Source organism: Crinia signifera, chromosome 6 (genome assembly GCF_055691185.1).
Source record: "Crinia signifera chromosome 6, ASM5569118v1, whole genome shotgun sequence".
In the NCBI taxonomy this organism is placed as follows: domain Eukaryota; kingdom Metazoa; phylum Chordata; class Amphibia; order Anura; family Myobatrachidae; genus Crinia; species Crinia signifera.
In genome coordinates this window covers 171,069,766-171,094,337 of record NC_139222.1, presented here as the reverse complement: position 1 = coordinate 171,094,337, position 24,572 = coordinate 171,069,766, and the positions used below count along the sequence as shown (strand labels likewise).

Sequence of the window (24,572 nt, the reverse complement as noted above, 5' to 3'; positions counted from 1 at the left end):
CTGCCAGGAGCTGGACCGTGTAAAAGGGGCCATACACGAGTGTGGATCAATAAGTACCTGTGTTTGAAGACAGGTGGCATTGCTGAGGAAAATTGGTATTACTATCATGTACTGCCATCTTTCAAACAACGCCATACCAAATTTCAGATTGATTCATAGGTTAGTTTTTTTTTCCCACCACGACAATGCACCAGCTCCTTCATCCGGAATTGTTACGGCCAAATAGCATGAATTGCACTATGAATAGTTCCTCCACCCCCCCCCCCGCGAGCCACGTTTTCAGGTTAGGGGACAGAGAAGTCGCAGGGAGCCAAGTCGTGCAAGTAGGGTGGGTGCCGCAACAATTCATAGCGCAATTCATCAGCAACAATTTCAGGTGAGGGAGCTGGTGCATTGTCGTGGTTAAAAAAAACTAGCCTATGAATCAATCTGAAATTTAGTATGGCGTTGTTTGAAAGATGGTAGTACACAATAGTAATACCAACTTTTCTCAGCAACGCCACCTGTCTTCAGAGACAGGTACTTATTGATCCACCCTTGTATATTATATCTATTTTATTTTTTTTAACTTAATTCATGCATTGGCACACTGAACAAAATCAGGCTTTACTGCAAGCATTTTAAGTCGCTGTCTTAAAACAATTTAAGTAACTGAATAAACATTTCACAGTAAGGAAATTGCTTAAGTTCCTTTTGTGCTACACACACACACTGACCTTTTTGGCAGATAGGGCTAGCTTTTTGGCAGGTGGCGGTGACATGGCAGTCAAAGCTTCACATACACTTGCCAGTGTGGGTGACTTTGATTTCAAAGTATTGCTTGTCCCTGGCTGTCCTGCTTCCATTGTGGGGGAGCAGCACGGTGAAGCTATGTTCCCATTTTCGGCAGTGTCCAGTGATGATGTTTGGCCATTTACAAGTGGTTCTTCTGGCTTTGCATTTTTCACCTCCTCCTGTTCACTGTCACTATCTTCCTGCGATTCAAGGTTTGCAGCTGAAATTTTAGAAATGGCAGAAGAAGAGCGACTTACAGTGTCCCAATTTGGTTTAGAACCCTCTTGCATGTTCGCTTCACTTGTTGTACAAGTATCATTAGGAGTCCTTAACTGACAAGGAACAGCTTTCTTCACTTTCCTCAACTGATCATCCAAAAGACATGGGGCATATGAGGTTCGCGACTGGAGCTTTGGAGAGGGGCCAGCACTAAGAGGCCTTGTGTGAGGTACTCCACTGTGTTCTCTGTTACCAGATAAAAGATATGTGCGACAGACTGGAACCCCAATATCATCCATATGTGGAGGCTTCTTTTCATGTAGCCCTTCAGGCCTCTGCAAATATTATTAACATTTACTTATTTGGCACCGGCATATTTTAATACATTTTACATATTGTTAATCATGTATTACGAAGACATTGGAAAAAGCCAACTAAAAATCCCAAATTATCTCACTAAGCTCATAAAAAGAGCACAACATTAAATTGTAGGCTACTCTCTGAATTACTCACCTTACTATTAAGCGGGGATGACAGGCTGCCATTAGACAAGGTTTTTTTAATAGTAGGAGGAACGGAGCTGGGGCGAGAAATTTGGGAGTGTGGCATTTTACACAACGAGGCATCAAAACTCTTTCTGGACTCGGGAACCCTTTGAAACAAAAACAAAAAAGCCATGAACTAGGGGCAAATAGAAACACAAAACCATATTGTAAGTAGGTTTATTTTTAGTTCTAAAGGTGCGTATACACGTACAGATTTTTCTGTCTGATCTATCTGGTGGGAACAAAAACCTGGAAATGTATGGGAGCATATGACAATCAAAAATTTCTACCCAAATGCAGGAAAACAGAAAAAAATATATGGTTTGATAAATTTGTTATATCAGAAGGATTTAAACAATTTGTCTGACTGATCACTGTCTGTTTTCAAGCGTTCTGGAACAATTTTTTGATTGTCATTTGCTTCCATACATTTCCAGGTTTTTGTTCCCACCAGATAGATCAGACAGAAAAATCTGTACGTGAGCATGCTACCGGAATAACACTAGTGGCCATCTATTAAGAGATCAGAATGGGAACAAAAAGGGCCCCATTAGGTGTAAAATGTATACAGTACTTTGTATACTTAGAACAAGAATAGCAGCTTCACAATGTTAGTAGTAAATTTACTGCCATCATGAAGCTAACTGAAGGACCTGTGAAATATGGTTGTAGCAACCAAAGGACAAGTGGCAGATTGGCACTTTATGACCCCACAAATTACAGTCCAAATCAGCAAATCTGCTCTCCTATTAGCTGGATTTTCAGGGAGAGCATGAATAGTGATCACCGATACAGCCCGATTAAAGTTATTGACAAACTCAATTTTACTCTGAGAAATTCATTACGGTTTTAACCATCAAGTCAGCGTTTCTCACATACAGTTCTCCAATTTAGCTAACTGGGGTACAGATGTATTAACTATAACTATACTCATTTTGTGCGGTGTGTCTATATTTAGTAAAATTATTAACAATTCCAAGCATAAAACTTCACATATTTTATTAGTAGCTTTTAGTCTGCGAGAACAAACATGTCCATACCTTAAATAGAAGAGAACATACGCCTGCTGATTCAGAACAACCTTGATGTTACTTGCATGAACAAGAGAATCATTCATCTGATACCATTGGCCGTTACTAGCCTGTAGATAAGAGTTCACCACATAGATCAGTATACTACTATTCCACGCAGGAGGCATACAGTATATCAGGAGAAGTTCACACTTACTTTCACATAACAATAGTAGTGTCCAGCATGACAACTGTACCCTGAGTGCACAAGTACAGCATACAGTGCATACATAACAGGATCTCCATTGTTCTGGGACATGTATGGACGGAGATTCAGAAACTCTGGGTATCCAACATCCTGCAAAGTAAATGTGTACCGTGTATATTTAAGAGTGTGTGGGCAGAGTCATTAACTCCCATTTTCAGTATTTCTGCTGCCCAGTGGACCTACAAGATGTAGTCACATTTAAGTCTCCCACCTTGGTTATTTTTCCACCACTGAAGTTGGCAAATCTCTTTAGTGAAAGTGTGAGGACATTGGAGGCTCGGTGAACACTAAATCTCTTGCTGGCTGGAACTTTCTTTTTACATCTTTATAAAAGTAAAATAAAAATGATTAAATCACAGTAAGCAGTAGAAAAAAGGGCTGATTGGGAGCAAGCAATACACATTACAATATTTTTTCATTCAATCGCTGTTTACCTTAAGTGTCCTAAATGTTTTGGCTTACACAAGCCATTCTGCAAAATTTAATAAAAACATTGCTTTATCAAAAAGACTGATCTGGAACATATTTGGTACAACCCTTGACAAGAGACTATGGACACGGGGCAGGCAGCACGGTCTGCTGCCTGCCCAATCTACAGCACTGGAGATGCATGGTCTATGCCAACTTTAGGTATGCCCCTGGAGATTTATAACCTGCCCTGACCTCGGCTAAGTCCCTGTAGATCAGGGCTGGGCAATTGCGGCCCTCCAGATGTTGAGGAACTACACATCCCAGCATGCCTTGCATCAGTTTCAGCATGGCCACATAGCAAAACTAATGCAAAGCATCCTGGGATGTGTAGTTCCTCAACATCTGGAGGGCCGGAGTTGCCCAGCCCTGCTGTAGATGCACTGTTTAAGTCAACCTCAGCTATGTCCCTGGAGATGTAAAATCTGCCACCTATCCCCACTTTGAATATATTCCTGTAGATGCACTGTCTCCTGTCTATCCAAACCTGTGTTATGTTGCTGGAGATGCACTGCTGCCTGCCCTGACTTTGGCTACATCCCTGGATATGAGCTTTCTGTTGCCTGCCCCTATTTTGGTTAGGTCCCTTAAGATGTACTGTCTGCAGCCTGCCCCAACCTGGGCTATATATCCCTGGAGATCTGCCTATTGCCTAGTTGGGTGCGACTCAGAAACCAGCCCTGTTTACATATTCCCCTCTGTATCTGGGGTTGAGTACATTTAAGTGCAATGTAATGGTGCGCCGAGTATATACGGTAGGTTAGGGACTTGCAGAAAATTGTGTTGCTTTAAATTTTAATATTAAATATTTTTATCAAAATATGACCAGGTCCCCTCTGTTTTGTGTGTTATGGGGTGTACACACGGTACTTTTTGCCTTCCGATGTTGACGATATAGTCAACATCGGATCGGAATCGGATGCAGATCGCAAGGGTTTTAACCCTTCAGATCCCGATCCGATTCCGATGCGCGTTCACGTATCGCAAGGCAGAAAGTCTTGTCTGCCTTGACTATATAGTGCAGATCTGCACTATATAGTCAGACTTGTATGCAAATCGGATGTGCCTTCAGATACTATCCACGATCCGATCTGATCGTGGATAGTATCTGATGGCACATCTGACCGTGTGTACACACCATTACACACACACACACATATTTGCAGTGTATTATTGTTAGCGCTGATAGCAAATGTCTCTTGTTTTGCAAACAAAAAGATATGGAACTGATGTACACTGAGGCGCAGAAAAAATACTTGAGATATTTTGCGGTATGATCCTTCTTTCTGATATTGTCTCTTTTAGTGATGTTGGGGTCCGGTCCGATTTGCCCATTTCAAATGCAAGTTAATGTCCGTGATGATAAAAAAAGAGAAAAATAAAAATAATTTTTTAGAATGTGTGTGAATTATTTTTCTATTTCTCCGTGTTAACAAATATAAACTGCTATTCAATACAGTGAACCAGAATAAAGTGTGCGTACCAGACTCACGTTTATGTAAGCTGGTATGAAACTCATAAAGGTTTCTTTTGTATATCTTTTCTCCTCATGTGCCACGTAATGATCTTCCAGTTTGTCTCGGAAGAAAGTTAATATACCATATGTCAGATATTTAAGAGACTTTTTACTGTGTTTATAGTGGTGAGGTTTGCACAATATTAGTGATATGCCTCACTCACCCTTAAACGGTTTTTAGAAAATTTGAAAAGACCAAAGAAAGTGGGCGTACCCCAACTCACTTGTGTGTCGGGCAGTCCGCTCATCAAGGTTTCTTTTTTTAGAGACGTGGGACCTCAAGAACTTTTCACCATATTTCATCCAGAATACATATAAAGAGAGAATATACCCAATGTGTAGATATCTCTTTAAATTTAAGTGTGAGGTAGGCCAGAGAATAATGGCGTACCTTACTCACCACTTTAGGTGGTGGCACAAGGATTAAAGCTTTGTTCTACAACTTTAACATTGACTGGTATAAAAATCTGTTTCCAGAATAAATACTAAAGAAACCGCTACAGGCTTTGTGCCGCCACCTAAAGTGGTGAGTAAGGTACGCCATTATTCTCTGGCCTACCTCACACTTATATTTAAAGAGATATCTACACATTGGGTATATTCTCTCTTTATATGTATTCTGGATGAAATATGGTGAAAAGTTCTTGGAGGTCCCACGTCTCTAAAAAAAGAAACTTTGATGAGCGGACTGCCCGACACACAAGTGTGAGTTGAGGTACGCGCACTCTCTTTGGTCTTTTCAAATTTTCTAAAAACCATTTAAGGGTGAGTGAGGCATATCACTAATATTGTGCAAACCTCACCACTATAAACACAGTAAAAAGTCTCTTAAATATCTGACATATGGTATATTAACTTTCTTCCAAGACAAACTGGAAGATCATTACGTGGCACATGAGGAGAAAAGATATACAAATGAAACCTTTATGAGCTTGAATACCATTTAAATCACCGTGAGTTGGGGTACGTCCATATTTTACAGAAACCTTTATACACTTATCACCTTTATACTCTTGGTGAGTGAGGTACGCTGGTTCAGCCCCTCACATATTACCTATACACTTGGTGCATGACAAATCTACACGTTGTATTTCTTCTGTTCCGAGTGTATCTAAGAAGACACGTTCTCCTTCAAGCAATTATGAAATATCACTAAAGATACCTTTATGAGTTTCACACCAGCTTACATAAATGTGAGTCTGGTACGCACACTTTATTCTGGTTCACTTTATTGAATAGCACTTTATATGTGTTAACACGGAGAAATAGAAAAATAATTCACACACATTCTAAAAAATTATTTTTATTTTTCTCTTTTTTATCATCACGGACATTAACTTGTATTTGAAACGGGCAAATCGGACCGGACCGCAACATCACTAAAAGAGACGATATCAGAAAGGAGGATCATACCCCATAATATCTCTAAGTATTTTTTCTGCGCCTCAGTGTACATCAGTTCCATATCTTTTTGTTTGCATGGTAATGAAGTGTTGGTGACACTTGCGGGAGCTGTAACATCAGGGCTGCATAGCGCCATATACGATTCTTTTATTCTGATATTCTAGTCTCTCTTGTTTTGTATACAAAACACAAACACTGTTAAATTGACTAAATGAACCAAAATTTGCACCCAACTTATTTCAATTGTTTCAAGGAACTTTATTTGTATCAATGGTCTTCTAATTTAACTAACTTTATAAATAAAAATGCGTAAACAACCCATGTTCCCCTTTTTGCCAATAGAGAAGTATAATGAATCCACAGGTCACCAGGCAAGGGGCAGATTGGATTGCAAAGCAATTTTTTTCTCTAATGGACAAAACCATCACAGGTGGGGTAAATGTAACATGTGCATAGAGAGTTAAATTTGGGTGAGATGGACAGAGGTCATGCTTTGCAGGCCGCACCACTGCCGGTCGACCCCCTTCCAGCGTAACCCCTGCACACGCCGGCTTTCAGCAGCAAACAGGGGCCTGCACCACCGCACACCATGCCTCCCACTTGCAGCAACCTTGGGCCCGCCTCGCTTAACACACCTGCCTCCCCTGCAACAACTGATCATCTGCACGATGTAAGTATGTGTGGGGCAGGATTTTTATTTATTTTTTTAATTCGAGAGGCCTATACCAGGAATGAGCATTTTTCACTCCCAAAACCCGGTATTGAAAAAATGCCCCGGGATTGTCATTCCTACCTGTATATACTGGTGCTGCTAACAAAAGTGATATGGATGTCTGTCAGGGTGGAAGGTTTTCTCCAGAGAAAGAAACAAAGCTAATGTCATGACACTTTATCCTTCTGTGTTCTGGCACAGTTGTATTTTCAGGGCTCCCGTTCAATTTGGTGGCTGTGAAAAGCCTCAGCTGGTAGCTCCCAAGTGAAGTGCAACTTACTTAATTACGCAGTGCATTTGTGTGTGGGAAAACCTCCAGCTGAACACATGGAGGCCCAAATCTGTATTTGCAATGCAGCTTTGGGGCCTGGATTAGGTTCCTTGGTACTTGTTTAGTTTCACGGCGGCCGATATATCGGATGCGATATCGGCCAATCCAATGCGATTTTTTACCTGTTCATAAAACCACTATCCACTACGCATGGAGTTGATTTTATATAGTGTGGCGAGCACAGTAATCCGCGTGGCTACACTCGCCACGCTTCGGGCTCGGTGGCTTGCCGCGCTCGCCACACTTTATAAATTCAACTCCATGCGTAGTGGATAGTGGGTTTATGAACAGGTAAAAAATCGCATTGGATCGGCCGATATCGCATCCGATATATCGGCCGCCATGAAACTAAACAAGTACCGGTTCCTTTAATGTATTTTTACACAGAAAGTTTTTTTTGCTTTTTTAAAAAGGTAAAAAGTACAAAAAAAAAAAAAAGATTAAAAACAGTGATACATAATGGTCATATTGTTTACAAAGCATAACATTTAAAAAAACTCAGACCATTTACCAATATTGAATTTAACAATTTAACCTGTTTCCATAGTTTATCTAGTGATTAAAATATTTAAAATTCCCACATAACTGAACCTCTCTTACTTTGCACACATGTAGGCATTCTCTCCACTGAGAACATCTGATTTCACAAACAGTTCCAAAGCACGAACTATGTTCACTGAGTGCTGTAACAATCAAAAACAGGGGAATTAAAATCAGGTAACAAAGGCAGAAATTGGGAGAAAACCCACACATTTGCGCTTGGCAAAGACAGTTTGCTTTGCAGGTGGTGCAGATTTATCATGATCAGAAACACAGAGTATTACAACACAAAGCTTCGTGGACAAATCCATATTTGTTTTGTTCTGGTCCTACTACTAAATCAGCCCCAAAGTCTAAAGCATTGTACAAGAATCAGACTGCGGGGTAAGATCCACCGCTGGAGCCTGGAATAGTATGCTGGTGTAAAATTAGTGTATGTATTAAATTTGTAGTTCTCTGTGTGTGTGTGTGTTTTTATTTGAACATTTTTTATTACAGGTGAACTACAAGTCCAAGGGGGCCCATTAATGCCCCACATGCTGGGACTTGTGGTTTGCCAAGTCCCAGCATGCGGGGGGAGGCCTACTTGGACTTGTAGTTCATCTGTAAAAAGCAGTAAAACTCCATGGTACAGCTGGGGGACTTTAAGTAAAAAGTGTCCCCTGGTTGTGGCATGACACCGTGGGCTGTTGGAGCCCAGTGCTGGTTCTAAAATACAAGGGGACCCCCAGTTTTTGTCCCCCATAATTTTGGAACTAGGACTTTTTTTTTTTTTACCTTTTTCAAATTTTTTAAGACAGAACCATGCACAGATCTAAATGATCTATGCATGGTTCTGTCAAATTCGCCAGTCAGAACCTGGTATATTTTTTTTGCGATTCTTGGTAGCGTTTACCAAAAATCACACCCTATTACATTTGCGAGTTGTATACTTTATAATGGGAAAACATCTGGATGCGAATTGAAATGTGACCAAAAATCACCAGGTAAAAATGTGCAAATTTTGTGTCAAAAAGTGTGATTATTACCGCAATTTGCACCCTATTACATGTGAGATTTTGGGAAAATGTGGAAATTCAGCCGTTTTTGACCAAAAATCACACGTCAAAAATAAATAAAAAAAAATCGCACCCTATTACCTTTCGCCCCACGACTCCACTCTAGTTTACTGAACCATGTAGAAACTTGGGTATTATGGAGAAAATTAGAACCTTACTGGGTGAATCACTGTGAATTAAGAGATCAGTCATTGCTGAATTTGTGTTACATAGTAAACGATAAACCTTGAACCTAAACTTGTGCAGTATTAACCCCTTCACTGGTAAACCCGAGAATTTTCCAGGCTATGCCATTTTGCCCAGACTGGCAAGCCTGGAAAATTCTCGGGATTGCCAGTGAGTTCAACGCTGAACTCAGGTGGCTTCAGTGCTGCTCGGCTCCCTCTCCTCCACCACTCCCCGCCCCCCTGGCTGTTGTATTACAGCCTGTGGCACCGGCTTATGATAAGCCAGGCTGCCGCATTAAGGGATGGGGCGCAGGGCCGGGCAGGGGCTGATACACAGTTCAACGGCGCTGCCCGGACACGGGGACACAGCTGTGTTGTTTTTTTTAGGGAGCGCTCCCCAGGAAAAACTTGCCCACTGTGGAGCGCTTCCTAAAAAAAAAACAACCCTCACCTCTGAATGAATTAATCCACTGCAGAGACAGTAGGCAGAACCTACATACGGCAGTCCATGACAAAGGGCTCGGCATGTCCAATGGAGTAGGAAGTGAGCTCATGGCAGAATGTATAACACCACAATGCAATTTAAAAAAACAAATTGACATTTTATGACAAGATGGGATGTAGAGGTATGGAGTAAGTTTTACAAATATATATTGGCTTAATTTGTGCCTGCTCCAAATGTATTGCCCTCTCGGCCCTAAGGAATACCAGTGTTCCAAGCACTGAATGAATTGAAAATAAATATTTGGTCACGGTTGATATGAAAAATGAATGTCTTGTTTAGGAAAGTACGGAACCCTCCGACACATAACGTAGCTAGGAGAAAAAACAACATTCCAGATTAACGAAAGAAGAAAAAGCTCAAAAGGGATACGCACTGCAGGGGCTTTATTATCATATACAATACAACAAATATAAAGGGAGGCATAATGTGACAGTAACTTGGGATTATTTAGACCATGGCCATTCTGTAACCCCTTTGATGCAAAACAAGTAAAGAAAAATGATGAAACCAACTCAGCATTAGTCAAGCAAGGCTTCTGTGGCAGACTCAATAACAGGGCCCGCAAAGCACATCAGAGAATTGATCAAAGCCTATTTATGAATTTGTCTCTTCCTAAAAGAAGGTGGTGAAATTGCAATAGAAATGGACAGGTGGGTAACCTCCACAAAAAAACAAAATATTCAGAAGCCATACAGGGTAGGCAACAAGTTGGACTGGATACATATGGAAGACCGATGGTCCGAAAACCAACCACCCCTTTTAAGTACCTAACCCTTGTCCCCCACAAACCTAATTCTAGTCCCCCTCCCCCTGCACCCTATGTCCCCCCACTAGTGACTAAACGCCAACTCTGCCCGGCCTAACCCTATCCCGCCCTCATATACTTAAGTTTGTCATCCCGGCAGTTGGGATTTCGGCACTGGTCTCCTAGGAGTAGTCATAATGCCGGCATCGGTATATTGAATGCTGGCATCCTAAAGCTTGGCCAAACCCTCTGTAAATGGGTGAGAGAAAAAGAAAGTGAGGAATTTTGTGAAAGTTCTCATGTTTTTGTTTTTAAAGTGGCAATCATTTACATGACAAAAATCAACCTGGCTTCGCAATGTAAATAATCAAGGCTTTAAAAACAAAAAAACAAAAAAAAAAAACACCCAATTTCTCATACCCTAGAACATTTCCCCATGTCCCAAAGCCAAACTAAGCAAAGGTTGGTAGCACTGAACAGAGGTATAGTAATTCTCTAGTGGAGCACTGTCAAGTCCATTAAAAATAAAAGGAGAGAATATAGTACCATTGTAAATTTGTTTAGAACTACAGTATTTCAAAACTAAGACAAAAAAAATAAAGATACTGGTAACTGGCAAATGGATCACTTTCCAAGGTATGATTGAGCTATGGCTAAATAGGTCTGTGGATATAGCTAATTGAGGTTATTAATCCATAAATGTTAATCAGTCTAGTGTTGTTTAGAACAGATATTGGGGAAATATTGGCAGTGAAGGTAGGTAATGCAGCTACATACCCACCTCCCTGTGGAGGCGCTTCAGTAAACAGCCATGGATTGTCGAATCCACGCCCATTTTTCGACAAAACGGACGCGTTTTCACCAACTTTCTGACACTCGAAACATTGATTTCTGGCTGTTGAATTACAATCAATCAATTACAATAAAGAAAGGTGAAAATTACCCGTATCTCCAGTGCAATGTCCAGGTATGGGTCAAATGTATCAGAGACACTCTTACAAACGGAACATTTTACTAAAAATAGAGAAAGTGGAAAATTGGATTTTGTTGAGACTTGCAGCATGTGCCTCAAGTAATCTTTGTTCAACTTTAATGAAAAGACAGTTGCGGTACTCACTCACCTCGAGAACGCAAGTATCCTCCAAATATCTGATGCACTAAAGTCGTAGCTTGACTTTGGCGATCCAGCCTATTAATGAGAACATTTATCAAAATACCTTTAATAAAACAACACTGGCATCCGGCTGCTAATTATTAATAATTCAAAAGTGTGTCCTAAATAACAGATTACGATATTGCTAAAACTACTTATATGAAAGTCATCAGGCATGAATGAATAAATGTTGGCCCATAGAGATGAACAGAAACAAACAGGAGTGTCAGCTACTTCAGAGGTATCCTGAGCTTGGGACAAAGGGAGCCAGGCACAAAATTAAAGGTTAAAAATTGGAGAGTGGAAACATGGGATTTCCAAAGGAGGTCTTGACACTTACTTGGTGTATCCATTCAGACAGGCCTTTTGCATGGCATCAATTGTATAGCGCAGGAACTCATGTGCATCTTCTTGGCTACCAAATCGGAAATGACGAGCAATCTCTGAATAAAGAGTTAGAGAATTTTATGGATGTTTTACTCACACAATACTAATGATAGAGATGTGCCCCCATACATCATTGTTGCAGTTTGTCAAACAAATCCCTCTTTATGTACCAGGGCCCACGAGAATCTACTAGCGCCAGGAATCTTTTTTGCTGAAAATGCATCTTAATCTAAATGCAATATGGCCGATTAATTTGATATGTGACACTTGAATTACTTTGTGCGACTGAGTGTCTGAATCTGCATATGAAGTGCTACAATGCAGCAGCTATGGCTTTTTTTTTCCATGCGGTTTATATATAGACAAAGAGGACTATGTACTAGGCCTTGAATGGAGATAAAGTGGACAGCGATAAGTACAAAGTATTAAGCTCTGAGCTACCATGTTACAGGCCGAGTTTGAAACATGGCCCATTAGCTTAGTCGGGACTAGCTGGTTCAATCAATTGATGATAGTCCCACAATCTCCTGTCACTTTAGATGGGAGATGGGTGGGATGATTATACAACTGAATTGTCCCTTTGAGTTTGAAGATGACCGCCTGCTCCAGGAATGCACCCCCTACACCCCAAGGTAGCAGTGTCCACCAAATAGGATTAAGAAGATACTAAGTGAATGTTAATGACTGTTGCGAGTGCAGGGAATCCACTGAAAAATATGTTGTATAATCTTTAGAGAGAAAATAGAACTATAACATGGATAGGCGATACAGATTGAGAGCTAAATAAACAACACACTGGGATGTGATGTAACCAGTGAATTGACTGTGGCTCATCACTATACTGCATGTATAAGGTGCCCATACACTACTGCAATGTATGGCAGAAGTGTATGGACCATCCGACCACCCCTGAGCCACCTGGGAAGAGGATCGCATGCAATATGTCACATGTAGTCCTTTCACATGTGATGCATTGCATGCGACCCCGTCCCCCGCTGCCAGGAGGGGGCTGAGTGGAGTCAAACCACATAGTTTATATTCTACTCCTAATGATAACATTCTATTTCAGTACCTACAAAGTCATTGTTATTAGATATTTAACTTCCTGAAAGCAGCTTGCCACAATTCAACATCTGAAAACATAAGATTTTTGTATTAGAACAATCAAGGCAATAAAATATTTTTTATGCTTGTGGGGTTTTGTTTAATTTCTGTATGTTATCATCCTAAAATTATTGTATTTTAGAGAGGATACTAACATTTCAGAAGTTACCCCGCAGCATGATTGACAAATGTATATACCGCTTCATTTCTGAGTAAGAAAAACACCTGTACTACAGATTAACTTTAAAGTAGACCTAACTAGCAACGGATATGAGTCATTACCTATAACTCCTCTATTCACAGAAACAAGTTACTTTTATCTAGAATAATAAGAAATCTGTAAAATGGTGGTCTTACTCTTCAATTCTCGGATAAAAGAAACTGGCTTGATGGCATTTCCACTGTTTGCAAAGGCTTGAATGAGATGGTTCTGCATAATGCACAGCATACAAAATCCACACTGCTGGCCTGCATTGGAGCATACAAACAAATACTGTAAGCATGCATTAGAAATGACAGGGGTATGTCACGGCAGCTTGCAAGGTAACCTAAAACACTATGGGCCCGTGTGGGACGCCGGCCAAACTCGGGCGGTGTTTTAAAGCCTTGTAAAATGTCTGCGTTTGGCTGGCATACTGCACGCCCACTGAACTCGGAGGCTATTATATCTGGCCCCTAGAGCTAAATGCTGAAAAAGGGAGACTACAACCAATGACATGTACTGCAGCTTACTTGTTTATACAAATTTACTATTAATTCTACACATGACTAAGGATGCATTTGTCTAATATGAAAACTTACCTATTCTGATAAGTGTCCAAATATCCTTTTACTTTCACTATTTGTCAACAATGCAAACAGACCAGCACTGAGTCATGCAGCTATAGACGCTAATATACTCACTTTCCATGGTTGAGGTGTGCTAGGACTGCTTGTCCCTAGTCTCATGCACAGGGAAACATCAATTAGTGCTGGAATATGTGGGCAATAATGGCAGTAAGCTCGTAAATTAATCGAGGGTCAGGGGGGATAAGGTATTGGGCGCCCAAACTGCAGTTTTAGCAACTCACCAATTATTTTGTACAGGTTGAGCTGCTTTATGTGACTAAACTTTGTGCATTTGGGTGACAAACTCAAAGTAATGAACAACTGAAGAGCCCATTACTAAGACGTGCCAAAAAAACAAAAAAACAACTGAGATACCCCCATATAATATATTTCTTGCATGGCTGGAAAAAAATATAAAAAATGTAAATTAACCACTAAGCCTTCTATAAAACATATGTGAAGAATGGTTTTGCTTAAGAGAATGAGTTTTTTTACCCAAATAAATCAAACACAGTCAATTGATGAGCAACCAAAAGGGTTAACTATCTAAGCCAAGAAATTATTTTTAGTGAGGTAAACAACTATTTATCAAGTATTAACTGATGTCATAGTAGCATTCAATACAATTTTACAAAATACTTTTATTTAGTCACATGCCTGCATTTAAAACTATATAGCCAACAATAAAGGGAAAATGCCGCAATAAATCTAAATCTCCCTTGAGAAAAGTAACCAAGAACTGCATCTTTATGTCATTTATCTTCATGAAAATATAGAAAATATTTTTCTAAACAGACAACCATTTCAGTGATGAACGTAACATTTCCAAGAATACTCACAATTACGGCTGTGCTCTTTTGACAGTAAGTAGTTAGCAAGAGGAGGGGTGTAGGTCAGACACTGTACTGTAGAGTTTAGAAAGCAGGTGTTCCCCAGATTTTGAAGTCCTGCTCCAACTCTGCACACTCGTTCCCATTTCATTGACAGTTTCTCAACTGGGAACAAAACCTTCGGAGGAAAAGGAATTCCATCTGTACTACTGGAAGCAAGGTCACCGCCTGATACAAAGAGACGTACAGATTACTTTCAATACTACTACTTTGTTGCTTTTATAGATTTTATATACTAAAGCTATTTATTCTGACTACTAGACAAAGTTGCTTGCTTTAGATGAGTTTTCATTAATTATATGTAGTGAGGGAGATCATGTAGAAGAAATACATTATTTTGTAAACTAACCCATGGTCTTGTCAGTTTCCTTCATTTGTAGATTGTTTATACTACCTTGCCTCAAGTTGACTGATTACATGTGTTAGATTTCCTGGGAATGCTGCTCCTAGTACAAATCCTGTTGCTAGGTCACATTGTTAGGGTTTATTTTCTCTACTACCCAAACATTATAATGCAGATTGTAGGCCCTAGGGCTACCCTTTATAGAAAAACACACACACAGCTATCAGGTACTCTCTGCAAATTAGTAGATACATACTCTGCTTCTGGTTCCCTTCTAAGCTTCTATGTGGAGTGGTCGGCTGAAAGGTCGGACTTAGCAGGACATATTTACTCTTCAGGGTCTCCAATTGGTAGTAGAAACTCTTACTCGCTGGCTCAAACTCTATTTTCTGCAAAAGTATCTTTTTAGCAGAAGAAGTAAGCAGTTTTCCAAGTTCTACATCATCTGAATACTTCCGACCTGGCTTCAGAGCATCTTTAAGTTTCTCTACAATGGGCATGTTTGCTCTCTAATAGGAGAGAAAAAAATTAAATAAAATCAGAAGACCAATCAACTTTCAGTATTCTTATATTTCACATTGCACGCTTATTAGCAACACTGAAATTAGGAAATACACAGATATATATATATATATATATATATATATATATATATATATATACACACACACACACAATTTGGGAGGTACAGGTTGAGTATCCTGTATCCGTGCATCCATTATCCAAATTATTCCAAAAACCGTGGTTTTTGGAATCATTCGAATTTTTTTTTATTTTTTTTACCCCCCTAACCCTCTTTTCATACTTACTAAGTCCCAGGGCGTCCACAGCAGGCCTCCAGCATCTTCTCCAGGGCCTCCAGCGGTCCCAGGAATGCATTGCGCGAGTGTGCGCGCGCGCCGGTGATGTCACCGGTGCGCACGCACACCCGCGCAATGCATTCCTGGGACCGCTGGAGGCCCTGAAGAAGATGCCTAAGGCCTGCTGTGGACGCCGAGGGACAGGTAAGTAAGCCTAAGAAAAAATATTCTAAAAACCGAAAAATTCCCCTATCCGGAATGCTCGTGGTCCCGAGCATTTCGGATAGGGGATACTCAACCTGTACTTGTTTGGACCAAACATGATCACAGAAGCTAGGCAGCAGCCCATCATGCACCTTCCCCATACTTCTCACTCATGGACCCATTTGTCAAGCAATATATTCTGCTTTATCATTAAAAACCCCGGTTTTCAATGATATAGCAGAAAACTATGGCAGAAAAAGATGCAAATTTAAAGTAACCCCTAAATGTATGAAGGAGGGACCATAGCAGATATTTTCTATACCTGCAGCAATCTCAACATTGCCATCCAGAGCCACATCCCCCATAGATTTCTATGGGGATGCAATGCTGCCCAAATTACCAATATACGGAATGAGTATTCCCGATGTTGGTCACTGGGGAAGCCAATTGCAGCCTTTATAGATCTAGAATTATTCCCCAGGAACCATTCATTGCACTGCCACCAGCCCTCACAGCACAACACAGGAACGGGCTCCTTTCGGAGCTCGATGTGATCGCATATTGCAATGTGATCCTGGGTGGTAAGATCATTGAATATGTAATCTGTGATAAATGGGCCTCTTGCTATTTAGCAGGCTCTAGGTATGAGAGTTTTAGAGAATGCAATGTTTGTCTCCAGTCCAGGGTGGGCTGGGTTTAAGGTGGAGGGGGCAGCTGGGATCCTCCTTCCAACAGGGGCCACTCAAAGCAGTAAGCTGCACTGTGAAGCAGCCAATAAATCATTGTGAATTGACAATTCTATATGAAATGTCATTGCACTGTGATAGGAGAAAATTGCCAGGTGGACTGGAAATAGAACATGGGGAGAAAATTTCTAATTCAATTATATATAGAAATTATCACTAAGGGGGTATTCAATGTCAGGGGCACGGCTGTCGAGCAAGCTCGACAGCCGTGCCTCTGTCCCCTTCTAGCTTTGCTCGACTTGAGCTCGGTGGTCGGGATTCAATGTCCCGGCCGGGAGCTCGCCTATTTCCGTCTTTTCTCAGCAGAATGAGCCCGACAGCTTGTGATGTCGGGCTTGTTCTGCCGAAAACCCCTGTTCAATGCTGTCGGGGAAGACAGCATTGAATAGGGCCCCGCAGCCATCTCCCCCGTCGGGAGATGGCTGCGGGAGGACGACAAACATTGAATACCCCTAAGTTTCTTTCCCTCCCATTCCCCATTATGGGCGGTATTCAATGAGCCTGATTCGCCAGGTTTTTATGGCGAATTTGTGCTGTTTGGCGAATTTTTGACTAAAACGGTGAATCACCCTATTCAATGACCAGATGGCGAATACATTTGAAGGTTTTTTTCGCCATGATTCACCGAGTAGCAATCGCTATCTTTTTATGCTGAAGTGGAATGTGAACTTTTAAAATAAAGTGTTTTGTTTTTTACATTTGGTGTCAAAAAATCAGGAATTTTATTCTGAGGAGGGGCAAGCTATTTTTTTTTTTACACTGACCAGCCAGCAGGGGGCGCCGGAGCCGAGCCGCTCATTAGATATTCATATATTCACTTCACCCGATCATTACATATTCATGATCGGGTGTAGTGAATATGCCCGGTCCCCTGCTGGCACCCCCGGGGAGCAGCCTGTGCTGCCTGGCACCCGGGGAGCCCACCTCCCCCCCACAAACGTTGTGGGGCAGGCAGGGAGACTTCCATCTCTCTGCCTGCCACCGTCCTCAGGCTCCCTGCGGCGTTCGCCGCAGGAGCTCATATTCGCCGGTCAGGGGCAGCGAGCCCCTGACTCGTTGAATACCGGAGCCGTCGAGGCTCCGGAACGCGGCGACCCATGGCGAGAGGCTCCGGAACGCGGCGACCCATGGCGAATGTGCAGCGAATCCTAAACAGGATTCGCTGCACGTCGCCGGTATTCACATTGAATACCGCCCTATATATAATATATGTATACTTTTATTGCTTTCTTATTAAAACATTTTTATGTTTTTCAACCAATTATCAAAACAAATGTCTGTACTAAAAATAAAATAAAAAATGATGTGATGGAAGAAAAACACATTCTAAAACAGGAGTTGCCAAACCTGTCCTCAAGATGTACCAACAGTTCATGGTTTCAGGCAACCTGTGGATGTATAGTAGGAATGAATGCAGCATGTTTGGAAATGTGACAGTTAGTAATGACTACAGCTGTGCACCAGCTAGGTGATGTGGGAAAACAGGATCGTTGGTAGATCACGAGGTTTGGCCACCCCTGTTCTAAAACATCCACATGTAATATAAATCAAAACACATACGTGATCGACAACATGATACATGATACAGTTCTGGGCCACATTAAAAGTCTATTGTTCAAAAGGGCCTTACTTAACACTATTAATAATATATCTGTTGTCCTTAGTAGCAGGCATTAAAAGTGCCTTGTGTCCGGTTGGAAAAAGTGCGCTATATAAATTAAACTTACTTACTAAAACAAAACAGGCATGAGCTATGGGTTGTGAACAAAATTTGGAAGGCCACATGTGGCCCTTTACTGCCACCTAGTATGTCTTGATAGTACTTACTATGTAAAGATAATGGGGGGGTTATTCAGATCTGATCCATACTGTGAGAAATTGCAGCATTCGGAGTTCAGATAGCTGCCGCCCCAGATTAGTGAAATCCTGCCCAGTGAAAGGCTTGCAAAAATTTCACAGCTCGTCGCACATCTGCAAATCCATACCAAATCTCTCACCATTAAATGATTTTTCCACTGTTTTCTGTCTGTGCGTAATGCTGGCCACACATCAGACCAACTTTCCTCCAACCTTCCAACTAGTTGCTTGGATGGAATGAAAATCTGGTACTCGATGGGAGCAAATCTAATATTTACGGCAGAAATTTTCTTCCAAAATCTGAAAACAGACAAAAACTGTCACTCAGATACGGTACTGTAGTTGAACCGGTTTGATTTAAACAATTTGACTGAATGTTTTTGTCCATTTTCCTGGGTTTGTGAGCATATTTCTGATTGTCCTTTGCTCGCATCCAGTACCATATTTTTATTCCATCCAAGCACCTAGTTGGATGGTTGGAGGAAAGTTGGTCTGATGTGTGGCCAGCATAACCCAGGACCTACTCAGTCAGTGCAATAAAATCAGGCTGATCGAGGCCGGGGGAGATGTCATACACCCTCCCTTAAAATGCCTGGGCATGCCTGCGTTTTCCCTGACACTCCCAAAAAGTGGGCAGGTACCACCCCCCCAAATGCCGACTTTCTAAAATCTAACTTGCAAATGTCTTGCGACAATTAAAGACACAGTTTTTCCACAGAATGGCCTTGCACATGTGCGCTATGACCCGTACAAAACACATGCACAGTCAATTGTGAATGGGCTGCCTTGCCAAATCACACAGCAGCAATCAGGGCTGAATAAACCCCAATGTGTGAGTGTGTACATGCCCCATGAAAGAGTATAGCTAAGGGCACACTGTATAACATATAGTTAAGGGCATACCAAACATATGTCTAGCTTTAAATGCGAACATATGTTACATTCTATTGCGCATATGAAAATATGCCACATTTATTTACAGTTTCTTATATAGCGCAGCAGATTCCGTTGCGCTTTACAATGGTACATATATTGTAAAGCCAAAACGCACACCTCCCGGCACAGAACACTGCTTAATTCTATTTTCATTCACATTCTAGGGCAGATGTACTAAGCCTTGTAAAGTGATAAAGTGGAAAGAGATAAGCTACCAACCAATTAGCTCCTGTGATCTTTCAAACATATGGGTAGATGTATGATATTCTGTTATGGGGGGAGAAGTGGTATCAGCACGTTATGCTTCTCCCCATGTATGGCTCTGGCAGTGTGTGAAATTGGGTGTCCCCCTGTCATTATAGGTGCTATATCTTAATGCATCTCAGCACTAGTGCTTTCAGCTTTTCCTCCATCGTAAATAGGCATAGTTACGTGATATGTGCCAGAATCATACATCGCCCCCCACAGTCTGTAACATGGCAGCTAGTAGGAGATGACTTGTAGTTTATTTCTCTCTCTCGAAGGCTTAGAACATCTCCCTCAGGTAGAAATACTTGAATCCTTTCTGGCTGGCCTACTGATAGCAAGGAAAGGACGTTCTGTATTAAGAATATAAGAAACCATACTAGTCTGAGTCCCTGAGGAGAGCAGGGTCATTTCCAGCTGCCGCATGTATAATGAATGCATACGTCATTGCTGCCTGTACATGTGTGCCCCGGAGGGTGAGCCGCCATGGGTGCGGACGCAGGGCAACGTGTATCCTGCAGCTAATGTGCACACAACCCGCCCGTGAAGGTCATTCCGGGAGCGCAAAGCTATTTACTAATATAATGTGAAGAGGTGGCGGGTGAGGCACTGACTGGCAACCGCATGCATAAGTAATGGCCCCATCACTTACCGCCGGGTCACTCGGCGGCCTCCTCTCCGGACTGTTTTACTTCCTGTCTCACCACTCGCAACATCCGCCTCTACCTCATGCCGGCGCTGGGAGATGATGATGATGATACAGCGACGCGGGCGCGGCTGCCGGCAACGTACCTGGCGGAAACATGGGCGCTGCGGCCTCGCTAACCGGGAGCTGTATCAGGGCCTGGCACATCCCCAGTCACTGGCACTGGGTGGGCAGCGCTGCTGCGGGGCGTGTCTGGCAGGCACTGGGCTGCGCCATAGTTATTAGAAAGACATTCCTGCAATCACACGGTTACATGTGTCTGTGACTGTGAGACGTATTCCCAGTGCAGTCACCTGCTGAGCACGCAGCTCTATGCTGCTGTCAGTGTGCACTCTCAGTAGTTGTAATTGTAACTATATAATTTGTGCCCCCCTTTCAAAGAATTTTCTGGTAACTTTCTCCCCAATACGTAATAGCTAGTTGCCAGGGGTTTCGTGCTTGCCGGCCCTGTGTTTCGTGAATCCCATCACTTAGGGGTGGCCATCGTTGCTGTTGACATAGATGGCAATAGTGCAAAAAACTATTCTACATTGTCCTTAAACCATTGATGATTTAGAATCATCGATGGTCAATGGCCATCCCTACTTCTGAGTAACACTGAATACTATGTGCTTCATAGGTGCCGATTCTGTGGGTGCTCAAGGGCCCGAGCACCCACGGAAATGGATGAGCACCCACAGACCCATGTCCCGCTGCTGGGCCGCTGTATTAACTTGCTAATTTACGGCTGCAGCACCCGCATCGCTGGACCCACCGCCTGGGAAACAGTATGCTGGGATGGCTGGAAGAGTGTATTCCATCTGCAGAGTAATAGGTGAATGTGAGGCAGGTCAGCACGGTGTGGTATAGTAGCCCGACAGTCATTAGTCAGACATCGGACTCGCCGCGCTGCGGGCACGGTGGCGAGCTGCGCTCGCCACCTATTTTATTCTCCCTCTATGGGGGTTGTGGACCCCCACGAGGGAGCAGTCAGGATTCCGACGTCGGAGGAATGACTGTCGGAATCCCGACTGTCAGGGAGCCGTCCGGCACCCGGTCAGCCTGTGGGTGCTCTGTGCGTGCTGTGCACATAGCGCACACTGACTGAGTAGCTCAGCAGCGGCTCTTCTGCCCATGTCCCACCGTACTCCCCCTCCCTCATTGCCGGCACAGGTACTGTGGGGGCAATTGCTAAACCACTGCAGTCTTTCTCTCATATCCTGCATTATCCATATGTGCATTGGTCCTGTTACACAGGAGCATGATACCCATATTCCAGTGTGACATGCAGCCCCAAAGGCACTCATTACCGAGCAACAGAAGGTGGTGCGCTTACCTATGGATTTTCTGCAACTGAAAAAATAGAATTTGACGGCACATGCGACCGCTTGGCCCATCTAGTCTGCCCCTTTTTTAAACGTTAACTCAGACCATTTTTGATCCTTAATTCTTTGTAAGGATATCAATATGCCTATCTCCAAGCATGTTTAAATTGCTCTACTGTATTTGCCTCTATCACCTCGGATGGGAGGCTATTCCACATATCCACTACTCTTTCTGTGAAGTAATTTTCCCTCAAATTTCCCCTGACTCTTCCTTTCTCTAGTTTCAGTGCTTGTCCTCGTGTTCTGTTGCTCCTCTTCCTGTGAAGAATGTTTCCCACCTGTACCTTGTTAAAACCCTTGATATATTTGAAAGTTTCTATGATGTCCCCCACTTTCTCTTCTCTGCTCTAAACTATACATAATCAGATCAGTCTTTCTGGGTAAGTTTTGTGATGTAGGCCATGCACCATTTTAGTTGCCCTTCTTTGTACAGTCTAATGCAGGGGTTTCCAAACATTTTTGAATCACGGCGCCCTAGAGCATCAAAATATTTTCAAGGCACCCCTAGGCCAAATGCTTCTTATTGAGAAATTCAGAAAAAAAAATATTAAATTAAGTGCATTGTGTGTATGTCACAGTTATCTGGTGAGGGACAGGATTTGCTTCTGTTTGTCCACATATATTATGATTGGCAGCCACACGCACTGGTTTTGCCTGGTACATTAACCATAAATAATATTAATTGATCCTGGTCCACCAACCCAAGGCACCCCTGCAAGTGTCCTGAGGCACCCCAGGGTGCCTAGGCACACAGTTTGGGAACCACTGGTCTAATGTATTTATAGCCTTCATGGAGACATGGGCTCCAGAACTGAACACAGTACTCTAGATTAGTTGATGGATATAAAATATTCTGTCACCTACCATGGATGGTTCCCACCATAGCTGCGCATGCGCAGAAGAAACCTTAACTAGTTATCCAGCTCGTTAAAGTTTGTTCTGCTCATGTGCGCCCCTCCCAGCAGGATATTGTGAAATGCATTATGAGGATTGTAGTCTTTAGGGGTTTTGTCATTTTCACGTGTTGCGCTGGCTGAAGCACACAGTGAGACCCAAACCAGCGCATATATGAGAGACTGAGAGAGAGTGGTAGGCGAGAGAGAGTTGGGAGGGACTGGCAGGGGAAGAAAAAAAAAGGTACTCTTTACTTATCACGGCGCCCATCGCGGGCATTGAATGCACTAAAAAATCGGGTGCGACGCGATGCCCGCGATTTCCCATAGGGAACAATGTTAAATGTCTCAATTGACCCGATTTTCCTGTTCAATGCCTCAATTGACCCGATTTTTCCATAGGAAACAATGTTAAATGGCCCACAGAGGCCAAATAGGCACCCTGAAGTGTGAAATGGCCTCCCCAATTGTTAACGCCACCCCACGATCAATGTGAACCCGAAGCGTGGCGAGCGCAGCGGATACCTGTGAAGCCCGCGAAGGGACGCGTTTACCTGTGAAGGTATCCGCGTCCGCTCGCCACGCTTCGGGCTCGGTGGCTCGCTGCGCTCGCCACACTATTCTATTCTCAACTCCACGCCGACGTGGATAGTGGGGTATGAAAAGGTCGTAGGACGCGTACCGCCGCCCATCGCGGGCTCGCTGCGCTCGCCACGCTTCGGGTTGACGTAGATCGTGGGGTGGCGTTAACAATTGTGGGGGCCATTTCACACTTCAGGGTGGCTAATTGGCCTCTGTGGGCCATTTAACATTGGTTCCTATGGAAAAATCGGGTCAATTGAGGCATTGAACATGAAAATCGGGTCAATTAAGACATTTAACATTGTTCCCTATGGGAAATCGCGTCGGTCGCGTCGCACCCGATTTTTAGTGTATTCAATGGCCGCGATGCCCGCGATTTTTTTACCTGCGATGCCCACGATCAAAATCGTGGGCGCCATGCTAGGTAAAGAGTACCCAAAAAAACTGCTTCTTGGAGCTGGCTGCAGTCTCCCAGAAAGGGAAGCCTAAAAGTAGGCAAGTATGATCTATTGAGGGTTTGTGTTTTGTTTATAAGGTGGGTAGGGGAAGGCTAAAGTTGTACAGATCTAAAAATGGTGTGCTGGATGATCTGACAGTCAGGATCCCGATTTACAGGGAATATTCTCCCTTGTGGGGGTCTACAACCCCCATAGAGGGAAAATAGAGCCTGTGGCGAGCCACCAAGCCCGCAAGGGGCTTCTTTGTGCTCACCCCGCTGTTGGAGTACCGGCAGTCGGGATTCCGATGTCGCTCTAATGACTGTTGGAATCCCAACTGTCAGGCCTCCATACCACACCCCTAGAAATCTAGACTATTACATCTTGGTATTTATAGTGGTATGTCTCGATGTTCCACACACAGTACATCTTTCATATCCCCTGGTTCTCAAAAATAAAAGGGGCCCATTTACTAAGGAGCGCAAATACAATGCGATCTTGGCGGGATCTTACCATCCTGGATCGCATTGCAATATGCTATCCTATTGGTGGTATGCAGGAAGGAGCCCGACCCTGGGATCTGCAGGGACGAGTGAATAACTCCAAAGTAAGGAATATATAACATGTCCCTTTTTTGTGAGTGTAAATTTTCCATACATAGGGGTTTATTCTAGTTCATTCTTTCTGACAAAATCCTTCTTAGATGGACAAAACCATGTGCACTGCAGGGGGGCAGATGTAACATGTGCAGAGAGAATTAGATTTGGGTGAGTTATTTTGTTTCTGTGCAGGGAAAATACTGACTGCATGATTTTACACTTCAATATAGATCTC

At 42.7% G+C, this 24,572-nt stretch overlaps 1 protein-coding gene across 9 annotated transcripts in view; it reads right to left on the bottom strand.

The window, feature by feature from the left end:
* The window catches only part of USP36 (ubiquitin specific peptidase 36), a 40,689-nt gene extending 20,147 nt beyond the window's left edge, over window positions 1–20,542 (bottom strand). For 2 of the 9 annotated variants that reach the window (XR_014444542.1, XR_014444541.1), the window contains exons 1-13: window positions 20,200–20,369; window positions 15,224–15,476; window positions 14,574–14,792; window positions 13,264–13,374; window positions 11,756–11,858; window positions 11,384–11,451; window positions 11,206–11,276; window positions 7,848–7,930; window positions 3,028–3,139; window positions 2,766–2,906; window positions 2,579–2,679; window positions 1,507–1,645; window positions 717–1,328 (exon numbers count right to left, since the gene is read on the bottom strand). Coding sequence is in view for 6 of the 9 variants with exons in the window: in XM_083148102.1 (XP_083004228.1) it covers window positions 717–1,328; window positions 1,507–1,645; window positions 2,579–2,679; window positions 2,766–2,906; window positions 3,028–3,139; window positions 7,848–7,930; window positions 11,206–11,276; window positions 11,384–11,451; window positions 11,756–11,858; window positions 13,264–13,374; window positions 14,574–14,792; window positions 15,224–15,476; window positions 20,200–20,244 (2,058 nt within the window). In the remaining 3 variants the exon portion in view is untranslated. The other 7 variants (XM_083148104.1, XR_014444543.1, XM_083148105.1 and 4 more) reach the window with 7 other exon arrangements.
* Window positions 20,543–24,572: the final 4,030 nt, after the last annotated feature.